This window comes from Toxotes jaculatrix, chromosome 24 (assembly GCF_017976425.1).
Source record: "Toxotes jaculatrix isolate fToxJac2 chromosome 24, fToxJac2.pri, whole genome shotgun sequence".
NCBI classification, from domain to species: Eukaryota; Metazoa; Chordata; class Actinopteri; family Toxotidae; genus Toxotes; species Toxotes jaculatrix.
The window spans coordinates 286635-307883 of NC_054417.1; the positions used below are offsets into that span (position 1 = coordinate 286635).

Here is a 21249-nt window from a genome sequence, read left to right on the forward strand (position 1 = left end):
GTTAATTTACAGCTTGATTAGAAGTTGAATTATTTACATCCCTGAATTACATGAATTACATCCAGGCTTAGTCACAAAACAAAATAAATAAATGAGTTATCAACAGGTAGTTACAGAGTGGTCAGTTTAGGAGCAGTAAGAGCAGGATGATGAAGTGAAGGATGGATTATCTGAGCAACAGATCCACAAATCCAGTCTTGACTGTCGATCCCTCTCTGCTCACCACAGATCCATAAAAAATAAAAAACAAGTCTGTTTTCCAAATGACCTCCAGCTCTTCCACACATCCACTTTATATACTTTAATCCTCCTTGTTGTTGTTTTGTCCTTTCCTTCCTTGCTGTTTCTTTTTTGCTTTCTGTGCTGCTCTCACCCGAACCCTGTTAATCCCCTTACTGAACCACAGGAGGAGGAGAGACACCCAAGAGAGGGAGATTAGACCTGTCTTAAAGTATCTGTGTCAAACCAGGTGAGAGGTGAGGCTGTAAAGAGAGAGGCCACTGCTTTCACTGTCACTTTAATTCTTTAGGAAGCACTTGAGTTAACTGATTAACTTAGCAGTTGTGCCCTATTCACAACTGTAAAAACTACAGCTCACTCTTTATGTTTTTGAGAAACATACTGTATATATACGGGTGATGGTATAAAACTTCTATGTTATTGATTCAACTTCATTAATGACCAAAAACATGGAGGGTTATTGGTCATTTCCCCTAGTCTAAAATTCTTATTTTTATTTTAGTTTTTTGTGTGTTTTCTTCAGCTGTTATACATCTGCACAGTATACTATTTGTGATTTAACAGATCAGGTTGTTGTTTGTCATAGTAAACCATTTGTAAATGTTAATAAATAGCTTATAATAATAAATCATGTATGTAACAATGTGGTTGTAGTGAACTACTGGCTATTATGGACGATGCCAGTCACCCTCTGCACACTGTCATCAGTGCACAGAGAAGCCTGACCAGTAACAGGCTGCTCCTCCCCAAGAGTCGGACCAACCGGCTCAGAGACTCCTTTGTCCCCAGAGCCATCAAACTATACAACACCGAATATGGCAGGAGGGGGAGAGGGAGAGGGAAGGAGTACAGCCTGCCGGACACTACTATTCATGTGCAATAACCCATGGGCAATAACAATACTATCCATGTGCAATAACTCATGTGCAGTAATTTATTATTGTTTCCACATCTAAGAGTGCAATGTTTGTTTGCAATGTTTGTATATACTTTATATTTTAATTTTTTACTTGAATCCACCCTTGTTCTATTTTAGTACTAACTATTCAAGAGTTTATTCTACTTTTATATTTTATTTCATTTACATTCTATTTTATACCAGCACCTTAGTTAACTAACTTAACTTAGTTAGTTACTTTTTACTTTTTTACTTTGTACTGCTGCTTTACTGTGTTTTTTGGTGTTGTACTGCTGCTGGTACCCAAATTTCCCCAAGGGACCTCCCAAAGGGATCAATAAAGTATAATCTATTCTATTCTCTATAGACAGGCAGAAGAGAGTGAGGATAACTTCATCTCTTAAGAACACATAATGGCCTGTAAGCTCCTGACCTGTCCAGCTAAAATAAACCCCACCTAAGCACTATGAATTACCTTGTGTACGAATGGTGCTATATAAATAAACCTTGCCTTGCCTTGCCTTGCCTTGCCTAAGTGCAGGTGAAACCGGATGTGTTTCACTTTCAACGTCCGGTGTGAAGGCGGAGTCGCAGTCAGCTGGACTGTAAACACAGCTTAGCCGTTAGCTCATCCAGCTAACCCGGGTTTTAGTCATAGACTGTATAAAGTGCAGCATTGAAAAGTGAGCAAGACGTGTGCGACTGTAGAAGTAGAATGGGTATGTGCCGATAATGTTAATTTCCCCGTTTATTGCATTTTATTTAGGAACAGTATCATTTGCCAGGCTCATTAGCGAACGTTAGCCAGATAGCCATCAACTTGTGTAGCTGTTCGTTGGACCTATATGATCCAAACTCCATGTTAAAAGTTACATATTTAACATACTTTGGTTTAAGAAAAGGGTAAATACTTAATAGAACATATCGTAACAGCCATTGTTACTCGGTTGTAATTACAGTTTAATTCGGAATATATATGGCATATGTGTAAATTATTATTTAATGAAAAGTAATCTGAAAATGCACAACATTATGTAGCGTAAGTGGCATTCATAATAATATGCATTCATTAATCAAAAGCCACGTCTCAAAACGAAATTTAACCAGCACTAAATGTGCAGTTCTGGGGCTCTGATTACTACAGGATTATAAAAATGGATAGTTTCACGAAATTCTATTCTGTATTCTATATTGGACGTATGCCGCATTGAAGACCAGTTTCAGCTTGTTTGGAAAATATCTTAAATCCAACTTTTGTGGGATTTTGTTATGCCACTAGCACGTAATGAAACCTTAAACTGAGATTTTTAAATTATGTCTTGCTGGATTTCCTACCTGCCAAACTCTGTGGTCAAGTTCCCAGTCTCACATTTGTGGTAACAGATGTGTTGGCTGATGTCATGATTGATGTCATGATAAACACAAGATTAAAAAAAAAATTATTAAATGAAATCACATTCTGCATGCTGATATAGAAAATATCAAGCAACTGATCCTTAAATACTGGGATTTTTTAATGGAGTTTGGCTGGATTCCATTCACAGCCAATCACAACACTGAAATATGTCCTTTGTGGCAATTAAAGACAGTTTTGTGTTTTTTCCAGCAGACATGTTGACTTGCCATTGTTATTAGATTTAAGTTTCCCAGTAAACCAGCACACAGAACATCAGAGACCCTGCAACAGACTGAATGGGATTCAGCCATCGTTAATGTTATTAGTAACATCTTTGCTTTTCCTACTGTGACGTGTCAACATGTCCCTCCTCACACTCCCCAGCTTCCCCTCTCCCCCTCTCCTCCCTGCGTCTCCTCATCCCTCCTGTCCGCCTGCTGACGGCAGCGATGTGGCAGGTAGCTCGACAGCAAAACGTGAAGCATTATGGGATGCTGGAGGGCTTTGTTTCCCTGGTAACCGAGGCGGTCCCTCAGCTTCTGACAGACAGGCAGAGGAGTCTGCTGCTTCTGGCTCTGAGGGCCAAGGTCGGTCTTTTATTGTCTTTATCCAAACCACCACAGAGAAGCAGAGGCTCGGTGCTGTTCTAGAAGAAATGTACTTAACTGCTCTCATGAATTGATTAAAATAATTAAAATAATTGTTTTAATTACATGTTTAAGAAAAAATAAGTCTTTTCTGGTTAAAGCTTCTCAGATGTGATGATTTGCTGCTTTTCTGTGTCATATCTCGTTGTAATCTCAATATTTTTGTGGTCAAATAAAACAAGCCATTTGACTCCTTTCATCATCACTGGTGTTATTGTGGTTAATTTTATTCTTATGATTAAATGTTACTGTGAAAATTAACTTACTTTCTTCACTATTTTAGGACAAATCAATTAATTAGCTATTGACAAAGCAGTGTTTATAGCCCAGACTTATTACATGAGATGAAACTAAACATGTTTGTTAGAGTTTATACTATATTACATACAAGTTTCATATACTACTATAAAAATATACACTATAGACACTTTAAAGATTCATAGAAAACTTTCAGCAAAGTGTTTTCACACATTGAGAAACAGATGCTGACAGACTCACTCCAGTAGAACCTGTCTGAGGCCATGAAAACTCAATTATTAAAACCTTTTTTAAAAACGTCCCCTTTTTAACACGCTAACTATATAATTGGAGCTGGAAGTGACATCTTCACTCTCCTTCCTTCAGGTGACCATCTCGGACCCAGACCCCCAGGGCGTCCACGCTCACCTGGAGAGGATCCGCTCCGTCTCCCAGGCAACGGTCAGAGAGGAGGACTCTAACTGTGTTCTGCATATACAGCTGTTCGCAAAAGAAGTGAATTCAACCCTGCAGCAAACTGATTTTAAAAATGAGCCAATTTGACAATTTAATCAATAATGAAAATGATCTGTTCCTAAATCTGACGTGGTCGTGATTATTTTTAGGGCTGCAATCAGGGATCATTTTCATTATCTTCGTGATTAATCATTTGTCTATAAAAACAAAAGTTACAATTTCCCACAGTCCAAGGTCACGTCTTCAAATGTCTCTTTTCTCCTAAATCCAAAAACATTGAAGAAACATTTCTGTTTCTTCTGTCAGCAGCTCGATGAAGAGGTAGACAACTGGTGCTCAGCTCTGTTGACTCTGGCAGACCAACTGACGCAGAGCCCTGCAGACAGACAGCGCCTCCTGCAGGTCAGTGTGTAAAACAGCAGCTTCATACAAAGTTTGTGAAGCTCGGTCAATTTCTCCAGGAACGTGTGGCGCAGCACAAATATCAGGGCCCCTCTCAAACTAACCATCTTTCTGTCTGTACAATTTCAACATTACAGATAAAAACCATGACTTATTTGCAGGCTTTGTGAGGCCCCCCCTCATGTCGGGGCCCTTACTTTGACAACCCTGAAATGATTCTCTCTCTGCTGGTCTCTGTTTCAGGAGGTGTTTAACCAGAGCTTTGACTCTGCCCTCCAGTCTCTCATATCTGACTTCTTGTCCAGGATCGACCAGCTGTTCCCCGTACCCGACTTCAAACAGGTCCTCAGTGAATCCTTCCCCACATACACACAGAGTCAGCATGTGTAAATGTGTTGGTTATGTTACAGTCAGTCTTTGTATTACTCACATCAGCTGCTGCTGCTGCCATCTTTAAGAAGTGTCTTTGTCTTTCAGGCTGCTTCCTGGCTCGATGCTGCCCCTGGTGGTCTCGAGGACTGTCTGCACGAGGCCGGCGGGGAGGATCTAAGGGAGCTGCTGACCAATCAGAACTGTTTACTGGGGCGAGCAACCACCACAGGTATGACATCACAAAGAGCCAAACCAAATAAGAACAGAACTAACAGTAACTGTCATTACTAATTTTCTACAGTGAGTTGTGACACTGAGGAGATCCTCACCTCTGCCTGGTCCCACCCTCTCGTCACCAAACTGACCAATCCGGAGCTTCCTCCTGCCGACACGGAGGTCCAGTCGGATGCTCTCCCTGATGTGGTTAGCCCCGTGCAGCTGGATGTGGAGCTTGTAAAGGTGGAGGTGGTGGTGATGACAGAGGACGAACAGGAGGAGGTGGAGGAGACTGTGATTGGTCAGACGGTTTCGCCAGTCGAGCAGGAGGCGTCCAGTGAGAGTTCAGCGGTGGGCGGAGACGAATGCTCCGTCACACCTGTGGTCCTGGAGGTGGACGGGTCAGATACTTTGCCTCTTATTTCCCACATGTAGAGTGTTTTCCTGTCTGTGTGCTGGATCCTGTAAACGCTACACACCGGTTATTATCAGCACAGTAACAATTTTCCAGCTAATTTCTCCTCATAATTCCTCAAAATCTCTGGCTTTATGAACTATTTTTCACTAGTTAGTACTTAATAACTATAGTAGCTAACACTCTCTCCTTTTCCCTTATAATTAGGACCAAATTCCATATAAAATATCTCTCATTTACAGCAAGTACCTGCACATTTTTCTACACAGGACCCTTAAAACAAAGTGTTTTTGTCATCACAGGTTGAAGGACTCTCCTGGAAACTTTGCAGACCAATCAGAAGACACAGGTAAAACACACACACACACACACACACACACACACACACACACACACACACACAGAACAAACTCACCCAACATTTAATTTATCTGCCACCTCTCTTCACAGTTGACCAATCAGATCAGTCCTGCTCTGAGGTCACAGCTAATGCCCTCTACAGCATTTCCCATAATTCTCAGCGGGTGGCTCACAAGTGTCCTCAGTGTGGCAAATGTTTCATCTATCGTTCTCAGGTGAGTGTGTCCACTACGTGTAGCTGTAGCATGTTGTAGTTTCAGTGGTGGTTTTATTAAGACCAACTGTCACATCAGCTCATTAGTGTCACTGTCAACAGGTGATCCGTCACCTGCGTACCAATAAGTCCTGCGGGTCGGCCTTAACAGCATCAGGAGTTGTGAACCTGCAGAGTCAACCAGGCGATCGTGACGAAGAGCCTCATCCCCCGGAGCCCCGCCTCCCTGAGCCCCGCCCCGTCAGGACCCATTCCTGCTTCCAGTGCAACGCCACCTTCAAAACCAAAGCTGAGCTCCTGTCGCACCAGCGGAGCCACCGGGCCCGCCCGGTTTACCAGTGTGGACAGTGTGACAAGGAGTTCCACCACCTGTCCAGCCTGACCAATCACAGGCAGACCCACCTGGACAGAGGAGGATTCACCTGCAGCAGGTGCGATAAGGTGTTTGACTCGGCCAAGGAGAGAGACGCCCACAGACTGCAGCACCGGCTGCCCGACCTCACCTGTACGGTCTGTGACCAGACGTTCAGCTCTCAGACTCAGCTGCTTCGACACCTGCAGACTCACTCTGTGGAGGGAGCCGAGCCCTGCTACAACTGCCGCTTCTGTGACCAAACCTTCTCAGGTGAGCTCCACACAGGTGGATCAGTGGCATCAGTCTGAGCTTGACACTTGCCACAGCACTGGACTCACTCTGATCGTGTAGCTGAGGTGTGCATGTTATCCAGGTGGTTGTCAGTCTCCAAAGCTCATGAATGATCCGTCATGTTTGTCTCTTCTCTCCAGGAGTGACCCAGCTTCGTATCCATCAGCGCACACACACTTTCCGCTCGTACCAGTGTGACCAGTGCAACAAGACATATGGCTCTCTGACCGGCCTCCATTCACACCGGGCCAGCCACACCACAGAGAGCCGCTTCCTGTGTCCTCAGTGCGGCAAACGCTTCAAGACCCGGGACGGGCTGGAGGGTCACCTGAGGACGCACACCGGGGAGCGTCCCTACCGCTGCCCCTACTGCCCCAAAGACTTCACCGCCCTCGCCGGCCTCAACGTGCATGTGCGGCGGCACACCGGGGAGCGCCCGTACGTGTGTACAGTGTGCGGTAAGGGCTGGCCGTCTGGAGGCGACCTGCAGAAACACATGAGGACTCACACGGGTGAACGGCCGTACGTCTGCCAGGACTGTGGAAAGGCCTTCTCCATCTCCTGTCACCTGACTGAACACCGCAGGATTCACACGGGTAAGATGCCAGCTGGTCACAGCATCAGCCGGCTGGGTGGGCGAGGGTGGGATGCTGAAGTAACAATCCTATAACACTGCAGCAGCACAGGACAAAAAAAGATTCCATGCAGTTAATAACAGAGGCCTTGAATGTATGTAATTAATTGTATTTAAATTCAGAGTTGTTGAATGTTGTGTGTTCTTGGTGATCACATCGGAGGAAACTCATGACTGTCTGTTGTGTCTGTTGTCCAGGGGAGAAGCCGTTCTCGTGTCCTGAATGTGGCAAATGTTTAAGGAGGAAGTTTGACCTGAAGAAACACATGTTGTCTCACAGCAACGTTCGTCCCTACGCCTGCGTCTTCTGTCCCAAGAGCTACACCCGGAAAACCCACCTGAACAGACACCTGCTGACACACAGGACTCCTGACAGTGAAGTGGGCGACGAGGTCTGAGCTTTTATTCTCACGCTAGAGTCTGTTTTAATCTGCATTAACCAGCTGTTTGACGAGAACAGCTGTGTTTGTACTTTACATTCCTGCTGATTGTTTGTCGAACCATCATCAGTTTGTAGGTTGATGAATTGTTGTGTCGTGGAGCTGTGAGGAGGGAATTTGTTTACAGTTTATTTATTCATTTGTTGGCGACACTGCACTAATCTGCTGAAAACCTGCAAATGACAAAAAGCATTAAAAGTACTGAGAGTTGTTTCTCAAAGAGAGGTCTCCCCCTGTTCCTCTTTCTTCCTCTGTCTCTGTAACACTGTCGAACAGTCCCACCTCAGTGTCTTCACCTCAGTGTCTTCACCTCCGGCTCAGCTCCCACCTGTGGCCGGGTTGTGTCACCTGTGTGTCTCCCACAGTTTGGGCTTCACACACAGTTTTAAAGCTGCACTGAAACAAACCCTGCAGCTGTTTGCTCTCTGACAGTGTATCATACGGCGTGCAACGTGCTCACGCTACTTTCTACGCTGCCAACCTGCGCCAGGTGACCGGTCCGTCAGAGACTGATGTCCCCCAGCTACAAGTCACTACTGCTTTAGTTCCACCTCTCTCACAGTAACTCCTGTCATCATCACGGACACAACACTGAACGAACTGAAGGCCTGAATTTTAATCATCTCATATCTATATACGCACATAAACCACCAGCTGCTCTGCCACACCTGAAGAAGACTCTGCCAGTGACCCTGAATATGGTTGTTCTGAGTGTAAGATCTCATTTAGACACTCTCATCTTTGGTTTTTCAGAGCAGAGCAGAGAGGGCAGCAGAGAAATCTGATATTTTTAACAGCAAGCTCAAGACCTACCTCTTTACTCTGGCTTTTAATTGAAGTTTATTTACTTTTTTATTGTATGTTTGTTTCTGGTTTTACTTACTTCAGACACACTTTCATTTTTCCTATCATTTTTCACACTTCACTTGTGTAAAGCACTTTCTTCTACAATGTATTTGTATGAAAAGTGCTATACAAATAAAGTCTGATTGATTGATTGACTGATTGATTGATTGATTGATTGATGGACAGCTGGTGCAGCCCAGTCCAGCTCCACAGACTTTCAAAAACAGACATAAAAATAAAAGTATAGCATAATAATTTTCTTGTACTTAAACTGATGATTACCAAACAGTGTCTGTGTTGCCATGGAGATTTTGTATCTGTGCTTTGCTTTTTTAAAAGCTGCTCTGTGAACTTGGTAGGTGGTAGGTAGGATGTTAACAGACTTTATTAGCATCATCTTGCTTGTACAGTGAGAACAGGAAATGAATGTTTGTGTTTTTGTGTTCAGTCGTCGCTTCCTCCTGTCTTGTCGATAACCTTCCTCATCCACCTGGTCATCCTGAACAGGTGAGTGTAGAAGCCATACTTTCCGTCTCTGTCGCAGCCCTCGCCCCACGACACGATGCCCATCTGATACCAGCGGTTTTCTGCTGGGTACTGGGCAGAAAAACAAACACTGAGCATCAGTACACACTGACATTTCCTTTTAGTTGCTTACAACGACATTAATGTGATTCTCACCTTCATCACAAACGGTCCACCACTGTCTCCCTCACAGGCGTCACCGCGCTGGGTGTCCTCCGGTTTATAACCTGCAACACACACAGCTTGTAGTTAAAGGGGACCTAGGTTACCATTTAACACTAAACACAGTGTCCAGCTCAGGCTGATGGGAATGTCCACAGTTCTGCAGGTATCTGATCAAACCCAGAGGACTGGACAAACTATGGCTATGAATAAAACACTAACATGCTGTCTGGTTTGCAGGTCGTTTCTAACTTATAGAACAAATGTAGGCGTTACCAGCGCAGAACATGTTGTCTGTGATTTTGACTGATGTGGAGAGGCGGCAGGTGTTCTGGTCCACAATTGGCAGATGGATTTGCTGGAGGACTGTGGGTAAATTCCTTGCTGCTGGGTTCCAGGTTTCCTTCAGGTTCCCCCAACCGGTCACTCGCCCCTTATAGCCTTCGGTCATCAGACTATCGAGGAAAAAAAAGAAGTGTCAGATAACTCATAAAACCCCATCACCTTCCACAGAAACCCTCGTAAATATTTTATCTTTCCAGGCAGACAGAGGACATTTGTGGGATTAGGAGAATACCTAAAGGTGGAACATCGAACTGGCTGGTGAAAGTTTGAAATTGTTCATTTCATGGTACTGTAAGTGCAGGGCCTCTTAAATTTGTGGGCTGCACCGGCCCATTAGAAATGTCAGTGTCTTACGTCTCGGCAACCTTCCTGCTGGGCAGGCAGACTGGGAAGATCTCATCGGTGAAGGTGACTGGTCGTCTCAGGTGCAGCAAAGCGATGTCACGGTTCAGATTTTCCTTCCAGTTGTACTTGGGATGGACGATGATGTCATCAATCGCCACAATCTTCTCAATGCCGCGTTCAAACCTGGAAAGATGAGTAAATATTCTGGTGAGTTCACTGCAAAAGAATGTCTGTTTGCTCTAATCTGAGGACTCGTTTCGTCCATTTTTGTAAACAGGCATGCAGCCTTACTTGGCCCTGTTGTGTTTTCCCAGGCGGACCAGTATGTCGCTGCTGGTGAAGTTCTTGTTCCAGGGCGGGTAGAGGATGCAGTGAGCTGCAGTGAGGATCCACTGATCACTGATCAGGCTGGCTCCACACAGCAGCTCCTGGGGGCTACGCTTGTACAGCATCACCTGCCTGCAGATAAGAAAAGGTGTGACAGCATGAGATCTAATGACAACCATGAGATTTGTGTGGTTATAAAGAACATTTTTCAAAATCAAGTTCAGACCTTTGACCTTTGTCTTACTGAAGGTGCACTTGTCAGGGCATTTTGGTGTGTTCTTAGCAGCATTTACCACTGCTGATAGTTACCAAGACTGTTTATGTAGTGCCAAGGTTACCGCGGTGACAGCTTGTTGTTGTATTTACCATGGTGCTGAGGCCACCTCGGCATCATCACCCCCAACAATGCGTTTATCTCTGTATGACTCCAACAGCTCATCCTCCTTTGTGTCCTTTTTGCTCTTCTTTTCAAACAGGGGGCGCTGTCCACACTCTGCAATGCAACCAGTCAGGTTATCAGTCAGTAAGGTGGTCAACCAGACTGTAGACCAGTTCATAAGATGGTCAACCAGACTGCACACCAGTTTAGTAGTGAGTCAACACACCTGTTAAACAGTCCATTCAGTGCCGCTTAAAAAGTCAATGCACCAGTTTCTTAAAACTACTAATTATGCAAATTAACCAGTCAGTCAACCAGCCAGTAAATGTTTAAGTTAAATGTTTATTAATCAGTAAATCTGTTATTGACAACTGTGGACTCACCATTCTCTCCTTGTCCAAAGGTGCGAGGACTGAAAAACTGTCTCCTGGTGGAAGTCAGGACAGAGCGCTCCCTGCCTTCAGTCTGTGTCGTCTGCAGGCCATCAACCAACAGATCCTCTGGGACACAGACAGGTGAGACAGGTAAGAGGAGGGCAGAGAGTATCACCTGTGAAATATTCTAAGGCAGTACTGGTGCTCACTGGGGATTTGTACCACACACTAGTACCACACTGCAGTATTTACCACACAGGTTCATGTCACAGAAGTCGACCGTCACATTTCCAGAAATCTCCACATAGCACCAGGGGCCCTCAGGGTCGTTGTCAGGATTACGGCACTTGTTGCCCTGCAGGTTGACCTCAGGGATGAACTCCTTGTCCCGGCTGAGGGGTTTGACCTTCGGTGATGACCACTGCAGACAGGTGTGGCCTCCCAAGGTAACATTCAGGTCACCTACGTAGTCTACACCATAGTTGGGTAAACACTCGCCGGTTTGGACTGGGTCAGGGGCCACAGTGGTCGGGACAAAGACCTCACCTTGAAATAAAAAAAGAGAGCGCTTAATTAATCTTGTTCATTGCGGTAACTATCACTGCAGGTTCTTATCTTCCAGGACCTGTGACCTTTAACCTCTAGCTGAACAGATCAACTGACCGACCACGACGTGGAGCTCACACTGATGTAAACACTGTTACACAGCTGGTGATGAGTGCAGGTGATGGAGAGGTGAGGTGGCCGGAGAAAGCAAAGACAGGATACTTGCCACATATGGGCACCGTGCAGGCCTCTTTCTGGACCGTCGGGTCTTTGGTGAAACACCAGGGTCCCTCAGCACGGCTGTCAGGGTTTCGACAGAAGTTTTCCTCCAGGTTACTGTTTGGCTCTGAGGTATTAAACTCCCTACAGACAGGTGAGCAGACAGACAGAGCTTAATGCAGCTGGCCACTAACTAACTAGTATCTTTATGGGTAGGTAGGTAGATAGTTGGCTACCTCATGATGGGGTGTGGGAAGCTGTGCCTCCAGTGCTGACACAGTCTCCCTGATTTTGTGATGTTGATATTTCCTTCATAGTTCACTCCCTTACCAAAAATACACTGACCTGAAAACACACACACACACACAGTCACTGTACATGCACATTATATCATGTTACATTTTCATGTTATTCAGGCTTGTTTGTATTTACCTTCGATACACTGTCTGATAGTGTTGATGTTGCTTTTTGTTCTTTGCATCTGAGTTCCTTTACAGTCTGGAGGACAAACAGACAGACAGGAAGACAGACAGGTAGTTAGATGTTTGTGTACTCAGGGTTGTGTATGTGTGAGCTGTGGACTTTGTTCGTGTTTGTGCAGCCTACACCTGATTAAACTCCACTTTACTAATACAGAGTTACAGCAGATTAGAACTAAAGTTCTCAGAGAATCTAGCAAACTAAAACTCTTCGCTAAACTATCCGCCTGCACTGAACGTCCTGAGATGGAGCTGACATCCATCTTCTCATCTGACTGCAGAAAGACGTTTCCCAAAATGTCCTTTGGTCCTGATTTACTGCAAATTTCAATAAAACTTTATTTCACAGGTCCTTTGTTTTCCAGCTCGTTTCCTTCAGACGTTCCTCATAATTTCCCAAAAATGACCTGGTTATATTTGAGTTTTTAAGAAAATACTGGATGTTGTAGGTCTGTGAAAAACAGACGTCAGTGTCAGTGTTCCTCTTTGAAACACAGATGTGTTTGAACACAGATGTGTTTCAAACACAGTCGGTCACAGATGTGTTTCAAACACAGTCGGTCACAGGCGGTCGTGAAACACAGATGTGTTTCAAAGAGGAAATCCTTACAAGTAATTTCGATGGCCTCAGAAAGTATTCAAACACATTAGCTAAAGTTTCATCCATTTAAAATGACCGCAACATAATAAAGTGAAGGTGTCTGAAGTTCTAAGGCGGTCGTGTGTATTGTTCTCACACAGAACTTCTGCTGGTGTTCTACCTAGTGATACAAACAAATGTACTTACCCACATATTTCATCCAGAAGTTTTCCTGAAGGGAACAGAGTTTGTTTTCTGGTTAGACTTGTTTAGATGTTCTAACTGTTTCCATGACTAAACCCACACAGAGAGAATGAATTCAGGACAGAGTGGAGTCGTACCGTTTTATCCGCCTGTTCGAACACCTCTCTGGCTTCTTCATGGTCACAGATTTCCTCAAGGCACTCTCTTTCCAGGTTTCCTAAGGTGGAATCATAAACATAGTGGTTCCCAACCCACACAGCAGATTTTTAAGAAAATCCTATAATCTTTGGTTCACAAAAAAGATCACATGGAGCACTGACTGAGACCTGTAAGCAGATAAATTACCTGGTTTCACCTCCTCAAACAGCTGATTGGCCCGTCGGTTCCGGACCAACACCTGTGAGGCCAGCTGGCTGTTGAGGAAAACTACAAAAAGACAGAAAATCAGTGCCTTTCTACAAAAAACGGATTCTAACACTCATGAAGGCAGGATCTTCTGTTGGTCTTTGCTCGGTGATTAGATCAGATTTAATTAGAGCAGACAAATAAATAGTAAAAGTACTATTAAAAAAATCTACATAAAGTAGCAAAAGTGAAAGAACTCATGTTTGTCAAATCTAAATCTTTTATTACTTTGGCTCGACTGCTAACAGGACTACGACAGCCACGACCACCGGTAACAGTAAGAAGAGATGAAATAAAGTTGTGGTACCATAGTTTGCCAGGCAGCTGTGCAGTAAAAACAGCAGTAGAACAGCAGCTGGTTTCAGTCCTGGTTCCACCATGATCCAGATGTCCAAGCAGAACCTCAGAACCAGATCCAGCAGACTTCCTCTTCAGTCTGTCTCTCTGTCTCGCTCTGTCTCTGGGGGAGAATATTGACCAAAGGGTCAAAGTATGAGTTTGTCAGGCTGATGAGTGGGACATGTTTCATATGAACATGTTTACTTTGACTCAGCCTTCTGTGCTCAGGACATCCAGACTGTCTCTGATGTAGGACATGGACTCAGGGTCCAGTCTAATCCAACAGTCTGTCCTGAAGTAAATCCTCCTTCAAGGAGGTTTTAATGTTCAGTCTGTGTTCAGACTGTTTCAGAGACCGAAATAAAATGAATTAATACACAGGAAACAGAAAAAACTGCAGGAAATGAAGTGAAAGAGACGTGAAACTGCACTTTGCTGTTCACCTGATAAAATATTAGTCACAGCTGCTGCTGTGGCATCAGCTCTGACCGTACAAACCTTTGTTCCCATGCTGCTTGAAATTCGTCACCTGTGTAAATGAACAGAGGCTGAGGGTGGAACACTTGGGTCAGGGGTCAGGATTCAGGACTCGTTTTTTTTTCACAACTTTAAAGCTGAGCGACTACACTGAGCAGTTAAAAGAAAAACACTGAGCGACATAACAGGAATGAAAACCAACATGCTGCAGTCCCTCTGAATCTCTATTGATCTGGCCTCTGTCAGACTCACCACCAGCCACAGCAAATATTTACTTGCAGATACTGAGGTGAAAGTGTGGAACAGGAGCTGTACATGCAGAGAGCTGGACCAGGCCACTCAGGGTTCCTTAAAAACCAAACTAAGACCAGAGACTAGGCTGCTCCTCACAGCTCACAAATGACTGAGAATCATAATTTACAGGAGATCTGAGCCGCTGGTTTATGATTCATATAAATATGAACTAAAAAGACACAAAGACCTTCAGGAATGAACAGGACATAAATACGTTCTGGTTATGAACATGAGAAACATGCGTCAGTTAAACAGAGGTAATACTGACCTCTGCTGGGATAGTGAAAGAAAGTCAGCGTCTGGATAAAGTGCACACCGAACTACACCGTGATTTAAAAATACATAAAATACACATAGAAAGAAATTTGACTCCACAGGAAGAAGTAAAAATAAATAGGAGAAGAAGAACTAGTATAATTAATTAAAACAAATGAAGAAAAGAAAATATGAAAATAAAAAACGTACATGTTGCTTCCCCATTTAAATTGATAAAAACCCTGAAGAAAATTTTGTTATGACGGTGTGATAAAGATTATTTCAGTGTCAATGTTATGTGTTCTATCATAGAGAATTATACATGTCAGTGTTTATCCTCCCTCTCGTTTCCTGCTCGTTTAGTTTCACTTTCGCTGCACTTTGTGTCGCAGCTGATTTTCTCCATCTGAAGGTAAATGTTGCTCGTTGTTACCTGAATTATCTGACCTTCGAGTTTTTGCGTTGCTGTTGTTGCTCTGTGGTTTGTAGAGTGTTGTGGTGTTTTTGTGTATTTATAGTGTGTTGTGACTCTGAGCTGTCTCTGTAAAGTCCGGGTGAGGCAGGAGGGGCCTGTCATTATCCTCCGTGTTGTGTCGATGCTTGTAGTTAAAGCAGTGGAGTCAGAGTAGAAGCAGAGTGAGCTGATGCTCAGTGGCTGAACACGGGGCCTTTGTTAGTCTGTGGCTCCACTAACTGATGACTTAAGGCAGCTTTCCTTGTCTGAAGCCGCCTGTGGAGGAGGCGGGCCTGAGCCGCTAAATGCGGCCCTCTGGTCCTGTCAGGAAAAGAGTACCTGATGAATTTGGCTCTGGTAGGTGATGATATCTCTGTGGTTGTTCACAGTGCAAACAGCAAAACTGTCTGTCACAACATGTTTGGAGTTTTTATTGATGTCTGTCTCTGTCTCTGCTGTTTGGTTTGTGGTTGGTGCTTCACACAGATTCAGACTTTACCATTAGACAAGGCAGGAAACTGTCAGGGGCCCCGACTGAAAGGGCCACTGGAATATTATTATATAAATGTTATATTTAGTCCCAGTTGTTGTGTGTGGAATAATCAGCTGTAGCTTGTGTCATACAGTCGTTTTGTAGATGAAATCAGTGGATCTGTGGGTCTGTTCTCCTCACGTCACTGTAGCTCCTTGGCGCCACCTGGTGGACCGACAGTAGAAGGACAGCAGCGTCCTCTGACTGCAGTCAGGTGACACTGACCTGACAGAGGAAAGAAGAGCTGATCAGTTTTCAGTCATTTCAGTTGATGTGCAGATGAATGATCTGTGTTTCCTCTCCAGGTGAAGTGTGTGAGCTGATGTGAGTTCAGTATCATGCCTCAGTGTGAGAACAGAGACGAGGGAGTCCATCCCCATAAAACCAGTCTGTGGTGGGACCATGAGACCCAGACCAAAGCTCAGAGGTGAGATGAGGATCGGTGGGCAGTAACCAGGTCTGTCAGATCTGTTAGGTGCTAATACTGATTGTCTTTGGGTTTCCAGGATCCACCAGAGACCAGATGCTCCTGAACCTGAACCCAGCGCTGTGTCTATGAAGAGTGACTGGTCAATGGGTCGCATCATTGAATTTAGAGGACGACCTCACTCTGCTGCAAGGAAGTGAGCTCCCACTGATTTCATGTTTTCATCATTACCATGGAAACACTGTGTGAATAATAGATTTGTTTGATGGAAAGTAAAAAGTCTTACTACTGCTACAAGGAGACTGAGCTGTTGATTCTCAGTGGGATCAGCAGGACTAGTAAACCTTTACTGGTAAAGGAAGTCGTCTGATTCGCTGTTCACATCCACATATGACTTCATGGACCTCGACCTTGTGAGTGTCTCAGTGTGGACAGACATAATGTGAGCTAATTCTTCCTGATTCCTCCACAGAGTGGACAAGGAGAGCTCAGAGGTTCCCAGTGCTCAGTCTGTCCAGCAGCATCCAACACAGCTGGACTCCATATTTATGGTCTGTACATGGACAAGAACCACTTTGACATCTGTTGTGTTCACAATAATGTCCATGCTGCACTTTTTAGACCAGTGGATTGTCAGAGTGTCCAACATGGATGTGATGTTTGGCTCCATGGTTTTACTTTGGTTGTGTCATTCATATCGTTTTGTGTTCCAGCTGCTGGAGAAGAACATTGTGACTTTTGTGAAGAAGGAGCTGAAGGAGATCCAAAAGGTTCTGGGTCCAGATGAGAGTCAGAGGGAGGATGAGGAGGTGTTGGACGGTGAGGATGAAGAGCAGAGGTGGAGCAGCAGAGAGGCTTTGGTGAAGATCACAGTGAACTTCCTGAGGAGGATGAAGCAGGAGGAGCTGGCTGACTGTCTGCACAGCAGTAAGAGGATTTCTCTAAAGATTCAACATGATGGACAAATGGGACATTTACTAACGTCTCAACACATGGAGGGACATATGTTCATGTGTGTCCTTTAGGGGGATGAACATGTCATGTTTTCTTTATGAATCAGTCATTGATGTTGTTTCTTGTTTGTTCATTCAGGACATGATGCTGCAGTTTGTCAACATAAACTCAAATCTACTCTGAAGAAGAAGTTCCAGTGTGTGTTTGAGGGGATCTCTAAAGCAGGACAGCCAACCCTCCTGAATCAGATCTACACAGAGCTCTACATCACAGAGGGAGGGACTGGAGAGGTCAACGATCAACATGAGGTCAGACAGATTCAAACAGCATCCAGGAAACCAGCCAGAGCAGAAACTACCATCAGACAAGAAGACATCTTTAAAGCCTCACCTGGACGAGACGGACCAATCAGAAGAGTGATGACAAAGGGAGTGGCTGGCATTGGGAAAACAGTCTTAACACAGAAGTTGACTCTGGACTGGGCTGAAGACAAAGCCAACCAGGACATACACTTCACATTTCCATTCACGTTCAGAGAGCTGAATGTGCTGAAAGAGAAAAAGTTCAGCTTGGTGGAACTTGTTCATCACTTCTTTCCTGAAACCAAAGAAGCAGGACTCTGCAGGTTTGAAGACGTCCAGGTTCTGTTCATCTTTGACGGTCTGGATGAGTGTCGACTTCCTCTGGACTTCCACAACACTGAGGTCCTGACTGATGTTACAGAGTCCACCTCAGTGGATGTGCTGCTGACAAACCTCATCAGAGGGAAACTGCTTCCCTCCGCTCGCCTCTGGATAACCACACGACCTGCAGCAGCCAATCAGATCCCTCCTGAGTGTGTTGACATGGTGACAGAGGTCAGAGGGTTCACTGACCCACAGAAGGAGGACTACTTCAGGAAGAGGTTCAGAGATGAGGAGCAGGCCAGAAGGATCATCTCCCACATCAAGACTTCACGAAGCCTCCACATCATGTGCCACATCCCGGTCTTCTGCTGGATCACTGCTACAGTTCTGGAGGATGTGTTGGAAAGCAGAGAGGTAGGAGGGCTGCCCCAGACCCTGACTGAGATGTACATCCACTTCCTGGTAGTTCAGTCCAAACTGAAGACAGTCAAGTATGATGGAGGATCTGAGACAGATCCACAGTGGAGTCCAGAGACCAGGAAGATGATGGAGTCTCTGGGAAAACTGGCTTTTGAGCAGCTGCAGAAAGGAAACCTGATCTTCTATGAATCAGACCTGACAGAGTGTGGCATCGATATCAGAGCAGCCTCAGTTTACTCAGGAGTGTTCACACAGGTCTTTAAGGAGGAGAGAGGACTGTACCAGGACAAGGTGTTCTGCTTCGTCCATCTGAGTCTTCAGGAGTTTCTGGCTGCTCTTCATGTCCATCTGACCTTCATCAGCTCTGGAGTCAATCTGCTGTCAGAAGAAAAACCCTCCCTGTGGTCTAAACTGTTTGGATACCAACCTGATCCAACAGCCTTCTACCAGAGGGCTGTGGACGAGGCCTTACAGAGTCCAAATGGACACCTGGACCTGTTCCTCCGCTTCCTCCTGGGTCTTTCACTGCAGACCAATCAGAGTCTCCTACGAGGTCTGCTGACACAGACAGGAAGTGTCTCACAGTCCAATCAGGAAACAGTCCAGTACATCAAGAAGAAGATTGAAGAGACTCCCTCTGCAGAGCAAAGCATCAACCTGTTCCACTGTCTGAATGAACTGAATGATCGTTCTCTGGTGGAGCAGATCCAACAGTCCCTGAGTTCAGGACGTCTGTCCACAGATGAACTGTCTCCTGCTCAGTGGTCCGCTCTGGTCTTCATCTTACTGTCATCAGAAAAAGATCTGGACGTGTTTGAGCTGAAGAAATACTCTGCTTCAGAGGAGGCTCTTCTGAGGCTGCTGCCAGTGGTCAAAGCCTCTAACAAAGCTCTGTAAGTGTGTCCATAGTTGGATTTATTCATCACTGTATAAAGACTCTGCTGTTTTTCAACAGGAGGGAAAATAAATTCCTCTCTCCTTTAATTCCTTCTCATCATCTCTTCAGACTGAGCAGCTGTAACCTCTCAGAGAGAAGCTGTGAGGCTCTGTCCTCAGTTCTCAGCTCCCAGTCCTGTAGTCTGAGACACCTGGACCTGAGTGACAACGACCTGCAGGATTCAGGGGTGAAGCTTCTGTCTGCTGGACTGAAGAGTCCACACTGTACCCTGGAGACTCTCAGGTCAGGATTTAGCACACTTATGGTAACACTTCAACACAAAATGTTTTTGGTTTACTCTGCTTTCTGAATGTCAAACAGACAAACTGTCCCCTGTGTAATTTAATCAGTCACTGAATTGTATTCGATCTATTATTCAGCCCTCTAATCTCAGTCCAGGATATGAGGATCAGTCTCATGTGTGTCTGCAGGCTGTCAGGCTGTCTGATCACAGAGGAAGGCTGTGCTTCTCTGGGCTCAGCTCTGAGCTCCAACCCCTCCCATCTGAGAGAGCTGGACCTGAGCTACAATCATCCAGGAGACTCAGGAGGGAAGCTACTGGCTGCTGGACTGGAGGATCCACACTGGAGCCTGGACACCCTCAGGTATGGAGAGGCCTGCTGCGGCCACAGACAGTGTGTGATAGAGGAGGAAGAGCTGGAGACATTTTGTCCTCCAGGTCCTTTGTGTCGTTGCTGAATGAGCAGAATAATCAAAGTGTGTGTGAGAGAGCCATGTAATGTCCATGTTTGCTGAGAGGGAGCGTGCTGGTCTGACCCCCCTCCTCCTTTCAGGGTGGAGCCTGGTGGAGTCCGATGGTTGAGACCAGGTCTGAGGAAGTGTAAGTGTGGTTTTCATTTGACTCCTGAAAACAAAGCAGCTCACATCCAACCATCTTCACAGTGTCGATCAATGATCAGGTGATAGATCAATAACTGCAGCTGTGTTGTGTCTTCTTCTCTCCATCAGATTTCTGTGAACTCACCATCGACACAAACACTGTAAACACAAAGATCAAACTGTCTGACAACAACAGGAAGGCGACACACGTGGAGGAGGATCAGTCATATCCTGATCATGCAGACAGATTTGACGAGTGTCCTCAGCTGCTGTGTAGTAATGGTCTGACTGGTCGCTGTTACTGGGAGGTCGAGTGGAGAGGAGAGGTTGATATATCAGTGAGTTACACAGGAATCAGAAGGAAAGGAGAAAGAGAAAACTGTGTGTTTGGATGGAACAAACAGTCCTGGAGTCTGATCTGCTTGGATCGTCATTACTCTGTCTGTCACAATAACAGAGTGACATCTGTCTCCTCCTTCTCATCCTCCTCCATCTCTGACAGAGTAGCAGTGTATGTGGACTGTCCTGCTGGCTCTCTGTCCTTCTACAGAGTCTCCTCTGACTCACTGATCCACCTCTACACCTTCAGCACCACTTTCACTGAACCTCTGTATCCTGGGTTTGGCTTTAGTTTCTGGTCTGGTTCCTCAGTGTCTCTGTGTTGAATGTAGCAAAGAGAGTATCCTCCTGTTAGAGAAACTGTCTCACAGGTAGTTCAGTCTGTCCATGTCTGTCTCTGTCACTCACACACACCTTTGTTGCATGTATTAAAGCAGTTTATTAGTTAAACTCTTCTAACTCTCTGTGGCCTTCATCCTGCTGATTTCACAAATATCCCACACAGTCACATGTCCGATCCCAGTGTTCACAGTTACCACCTGAGTGTGACACATGGGCAGAGCTCGTGCTCAAGATCAGCCACCACCAGAGGCTCCCCCAAAGCGTGCCCTCTACCCCTTACCCCCCTCATCTCCAGCACCAACCACTGGCTGCTTGCTCCAGCAGCCCAGGTGACCACAACTCTCTGCCCCAGACCAACCCTAACCCCCCTGGCTCTCCCCTTTGCCGCTGCCTGGCTCCCACACAGGCAGAGAGTGTGTCAGATGTTGGCCAGGGGCCCACTCGTCACTGACCTCCAGCAGCTGGCAGCCGCCATCCTGGCAGAGAAGGCCCACACAGGCTACTGAAGAATGATGGGAAAGGTCGTCCACTGCTCAGGACTCTGTGGAGGGGGACAGGAGAACACAAACTAAGTGGTTAGCATCAGCAGACAAACAGGAATTTGCCTTTGCAACACATGAAAGCATGTCGGGTTTGCATGGTGGAATACTGGAACACTTCTGGATTGTCTGAAAGGAGGGCAT

General features: G+C 45.4%; 3 protein-coding genes across 4 annotated transcripts; 2 read left to right on the forward strand and 1 right to left on the reverse strand.

Moving 5' to 3' along the window:
* Positions 1–1719: 1719 nt before the first annotated feature.
* LOC121177659 (zinc finger protein 436-like) lies at positions 1720–8595 on the forward strand. 2 transcript variants are annotated; one of them, XM_041031956.1, is made up of 12 exons: positions 1720–1857; positions 2919–3121; positions 3806–3880; positions 4202–4297; positions 4541–4639; positions 4775–4898; positions 4971–5286; positions 5603–5649; positions 5751–5875; positions 5977–6499; positions 6661–7116; positions 7353–8595. In XM_041031956.1, the coding sequence occupies exons 1-12, from the start codon at positions 1854–1856 to the stop codon at positions 7550–7552; spliced, it is 2268 nt and encodes a 755-aa protein (XP_040887890.1). In that variant the 5' UTR covers positions 1720–1853; the 3' UTR covers positions 7553–8595. The 2 variants fall into 2 exon arrangements, with proteins under 2 accessions (XP_040887890.1, XP_040887892.1); XM_041031958.1 differs by having other exon boundaries at positions 4205–4297.
* A 212-nt stretch (positions 8596–8807) lies between these two features.
* On the reverse strand, positions 8808–13824 carry f2 (coagulation factor II (thrombin)). Its single transcript, XM_041031965.1, has 15 exons — positions 13638–13824; positions 13271–13351; positions 13063–13142; positions 12929–12953; positions 12095–12160; positions 11899–12007; positions 11670–11806; positions 11150–11443; positions 10907–11023; positions 10511–10637; positions 10109–10276; positions 9827–10000; positions 9404–9582; positions 9122–9192; positions 8808–9037 (listed from the first exon to the last, which is right to left on the reverse strand). Exons 1-15 carry the CDS (start codon positions 13708–13710, stop codon positions 8885–8887), a joined length of 1854 nt encoding a protein of 617 aa, XP_040887899.1. The 5' UTR covers positions 13711–13824; the 3' UTR covers positions 8808–8884.
* Positions 13825–17223: 3399 nt separating this feature from the next.
* LOC121177662 (NLR family CARD domain-containing protein 3-like) lies at positions 17224–20671 on the forward strand (the record flags this gene model as incomplete). The annotated part of the gene is made up of 5 exons (XM_041031962.1): positions 17224–19001; positions 19115–19288; positions 19477–19650; positions 19840–19886; positions 20015–20671. Coding segments are annotated over 5 exons (2709 nt in total), but the record flags the coding sequence as incomplete, so codon positions are not given.
* Positions 20672–21249: the final 578 nt, after the last annotated feature.